The following is a 4,536-nucleotide window of genomic DNA, read 5'->3' on the forward strand; positions in this document are numbered from 1 at the left end:
CTCTGCCTCTTCAATCCGAGCTGTGGCGGTTTCCATTTTGTTATGCATTTCGTTTAAAGCGTTTTTCAGCTCCTCGTGACTGTTCCTTAGTCCCTTGATCTCTGTAGCAAGAGATTCTCTGCTGTCCGCTATACTGTTTTCAAGCCCAGCGATTAATTTTATGACTATTATTCTAAATTCACTTTCTGTTATATTATTTAAATCCTGATCAGCTCATTAGCTGTTGTTATTTCCTGGAGATTCTTCTGAGGGGAATTCTTCCGCTTGGTCATTTTGGATAGTCCCTGGCGTGGTGAGGACCTGCAGGGCACTTCCCCTGTGCTGTGGTGTATAACTGGAGTTGGTGGGCGGAGCCGCAGTCAGACCTGATGTCTGCCCCCAGCCCACCGCTGTGTCCACAGTCAGACTGGTGCGTGCCTTCTCTTCCCCTCTCCTATGGGCGGGATTCACTGTGGGGTGGGGTGGCCTGTCTGGGCTACTTGCACACTGCCAGGCTTGTGATGCTGGGGATCTGGCGTCTTAGCTGGGGTGGGTAGGCAAGGTGCACAGGGGCAGGAGGGGCAGGCTTAGCTTGCTTCTCCTTAGGTGATCCACTTCAGGAGGGGCCCCGTGGCAGCAGGAGGGAGTCAGATCCGCTGCCGGAGGTTTGGCTCCGCAGAAGCGCAGAGTTGGGTGTGTGCGCGGAGCGAGCAAGTTCCCTGGCAGGAACTGGTTCTCTTTGGGATTTTGGCTGGGGGATGGGCGGGGGAGATGGCGCTGGCGAGCGCCTTTGCTCCCCACCAAACTGAGCTCTGTCGTCAGGGGGCTCAGCAGCTCTCCTTCCCTTTGTCCTCCAGCCTTCCCGCTTTCTGAGCAGAGCTGTTAACTTATGACCTCCCAGACGCTAAGTCGAGCTTGCTGTCGGAACACAGTCCGTCAGGCCCCTCCGCTTTTTGCAAGCCAGACTCGGGGGCTCTGCTTGGCAAGAGAGCCGCCCCTCCGCCCTGGCTCCCTCCCGCCAGTCCGTGGAGCGCGCACCGCCTCGCCGCCCTTCCTACCCTCTTCCGTGGGCCTCTCGTCTGCGCTTGGCTCCGGCGACTCCGTTCTGCTAATCCTCTGGTGGTTTTCTGGGTTATTTAGGCAGGTGTAGGTGGAATCTAAGTGATCAGCAGGACGCGCGGTGAGCCCAGCGTCCTCCTACGCCGCCATCTTCCCTCTCTCCTCTCGAAAAATGTTGGTATTTTGATAGGCATTGGATTGAATCTATAGATTCCTTTGGGTAGTGTGGACATTTTAACAATATTGGTTCTTCCAAACTATAAGTATGGAATATCTTTCCATTTGTTTGTATCATCTTCAATTTCTTTCATCAGTGTCTTATAATTTTCAAAGTACAAGATACTAAAAAAAAACCTCTGGTGGGAATGCAAATTGGTACAGTCACTGGGGAAAACACTATGGTGGTTCCTCAAAAAATTAAAAATAGAATTACCATATAATTCACTAATTCCACGTCTAAGTATTTACTCAAAGAAAATGAAAACACAAATTCAAAACATATCTATGCACCCCTGTGTCTTTTTGCCATAATATTTACAATAGCCAAGATATGGAAGCAAACCAAGTGTCCATAGATGAATGGAGAAAGAACATGTAGTATATATATACAATGAAATATTACTTGCCATAAAAAAGAATGAGCTCTTTCAATTTGCAACAACATGGAAGGACCTAGAGGGTATAATGTTAAGAGCAATGTCAGCCAGAGAAAAATAAATACCATATTATTTCACTTATATGTGGAATTTAAGAAACAAAACAAATGAACTAACAAAGAAAATGGAGACAAGCAAGCAAACAAACAAACAAAAATCCAGACTCTTAAATACGGAGAACAAATTGTTTGCCAGAGGAAGGTAAGGGAGGAGGGGGTAGGGGAAATAGATAAAGGAGATTAAGAGTGCACTTATCGTGATGATAACTGAATAATGTGTTCAATCATTATATTGTACACCTGAGACTAATATAACACTGTATGTTAATTATACTTCAACAACAACAACATCAAAGAATTAAGGCCAATTTAGAGGATATAGTGCTATCTTGTGGTTTTGATTTGAATTCGTCTAATGACTAATGATGTTGAGCATTCCTTCATGTGCTTGAAGGAAATTGCACATCTTCTTTACAGAAATGTCTATTCAAGTCCTTTGCTAATTTTAAAAGATATAAGACACATTATAAAGCATATATACAAACGGCAGAAATTGGTACTATGTTATTACTAAGCAAATTAATGTGCATGGACTAAACTCTTCCATTAAAAAGAAGAGACTGGCATATTCTGCCTTAGCCACCTCTACTCAACATTGTCTAGAAGTTCTAGCCAGGGCAACTAGGTAGGAAAATGAGATGCATATTGCACTTGTCCCTTGGAATCCTTGAGACAATCAGCATCATTGTATTATGGGGAAAAACTTTTCTGACTACCAAGATTTCAAATATTAGTATCACCCCTTTTTGTGAAGTTTCACTTTCACCACAGTTTCCTTATACTAACTGAAAGTTGCCAGTGTACATGTTCCTTAGTTCTTCTACCATGTGTAATGATTGGGTAATATGATGGATAAATATGTGGGAAATTATCTAAGTGAGCCCATTCTCAGGGTTAGTTCTCCTTGTCCATCTTCAGAACCTTATACAAGCCCTGCCTAAGCTCCCTGTTCTTGAGTGCATACACCATGGGGTTGAGGGCAGGAGGAATGACATTGTGTAATACATTGAGGAGAACTGGGACAAGGGGAAGCGTCATTGCTGCATTATGGGTGATGGAAATGACAACAATGACTGTGTAAAAGAACAAAATGAGGATGAGGTGGGAAGTGCAGGTACTTAGGGCTTTGGAAGCAGCTTCTGCTGAGTTCAGCTTTAGCACCGAGTGAAGTATCAAAGCATATGATAAAAAAATCAAAGCCAGGTCACTCCCCATCAGTGTCCATGCCAGAAGTAGCTGGTAGATGCTGTTGATTGTCCTGTCATCACAGGATAAGCTAGTGACTCCAAGATTAGAGCACAGGCAGTGCTCAATTTGGTTCTGTGAGCAGTAGTGTCTCTGAGCAGCCAACACAGGCACTGGGATGGTAGCCAGGCTGTTTCTAAGTGCCATGAACACAGTTGCCTTGACCACAAAAGAATCAGTAACTATTGCTGGATAGCGTAGTGGTTTGCAAATGGCTACATATCTATCTATAGCCATGCAGACAAAGATACCTGATTCCATGGCTACAAAACAATGTATGACATACATCTGAGCAAAACACTCAGGGAGACTGATGGCCTTGGCACTGAACCATAAGATGGCCAAAATCTTGGGCATGATGGTGGTAGCCAGTCCCATGTCTACAACAGCCAGGACACCTAGGAAAAAGTACATAGGCTGATGCAGTGTGGCCTCCTGATTGATGATGATCAGGATAAGGATGTTGGCAGTGAGAGCTAAGAGGTAGAGCAGAGCCAGGGGCAGGGAGAGCCAGTGCTGCCAGGTGTGAATGCCTGGGAATCCCATCAGAATGAACTCAGAGACCTGGAGCTTAGAGATGTTGGAATCTCCGGGATGCTGGAACATCCTTCACTAAGGGAAGAAAACATTCAAAGTTACTGTACTTAATATCACAAACACTGTTAGTATTTGAAAAGGAGTTGCCTGGGTTCATGATATTAAAAGGGGTATTCATCTTCATTATTCTCATTTCAGTACTAACATTTGTGTGATATTATTACAAAACTGGAATGTTGGTAACACATTTCAAATTAGGAGTCATTCAATCATCACAAATACTCTATAAGGCAAGTTGTAAGATTTCAACTTTCTGATAATTGAGGAATAGAACAGTACAGCAATAGGGTCTTGCTTATTATCTTCCATATTATGTCATGGAAGCTTGATAAAAAGAAAACCATCTCATGTCATAGTCTGGTCTTTAAGTTTGACTTTGCTGGTGGATTGCTTTCTTTGTAGTCCAAATGCAAGTCTCAGAGTAGAGATTTTCATGCATGGAGTCTTCTCAGACGACAGTTAAGGTTATAGAATATTATTTATATGTCATTAAAATATATGAGTTCAGTTAGTATATCGATTTTATAAGCAGTAAAGTGATGTCCAGTATGCCACTTACCTAAGTCCATGCAACTATAAAAGAGATAACATGGGTTGGAAATCTCAGTATTTTCAAATCAGTTCTTTCTGGTTTTGTGTAACTTTCCCCTTTTGGACATAGTTTTGCTTCTTAAGTAGTCCAGACAGTCACATTATACTTAATAAAGCAGAAGTGAAAACAAAAACAAAACTGACAAACTAATGAGTATGGGATCAATATTTTATTCAGAAGTTCTGATAAGATCAAATTACTCTCTATATAAGACATTTCTTTGATATAGTTTTTTACTCATATTTTGTATTTAAAATGAAAGGAGATTACATTGTGTGTTCTTTCAAAATGTGTACTATTTATTTATTTCTTCTTAAGGATTGCATATATTAAGGATACAATATAAATA

The 4,536-nt window shown here is 42.2% G+C and overlaps 1 protein-coding gene across 1 annotated transcript; it reads right to left on the reverse strand.

The window, feature by feature from the left end:
• Positions 1 to 2,647: 2,647 nt before the first annotated feature.
• Positions 2,648 to 3,604, reverse strand: LOC112865683 (olfactory receptor 56B2-like). Its single transcript, XM_025928765.2, has one exon. It carries the CDS (start codon positions 3,602 to 3,604, stop codon positions 2,648 to 2,650), a length of 957 nt encoding a protein of 318 aa, XP_025784550.2.
• Between the last annotated feature and the right edge of the window lie 932 nt (positions 3,605 to 4,536).

This window comes from Puma concolor, chromosome D1 (assembly GCF_028749965.1).
Source record: "Puma concolor isolate L17-30 chromosome D1, mPumCon1.1.hap2, whole genome shotgun sequence".
Lineage (NCBI taxonomy): Eukaryota > Metazoa > Chordata > Mammalia > Carnivora > Felidae > Puma > Puma concolor.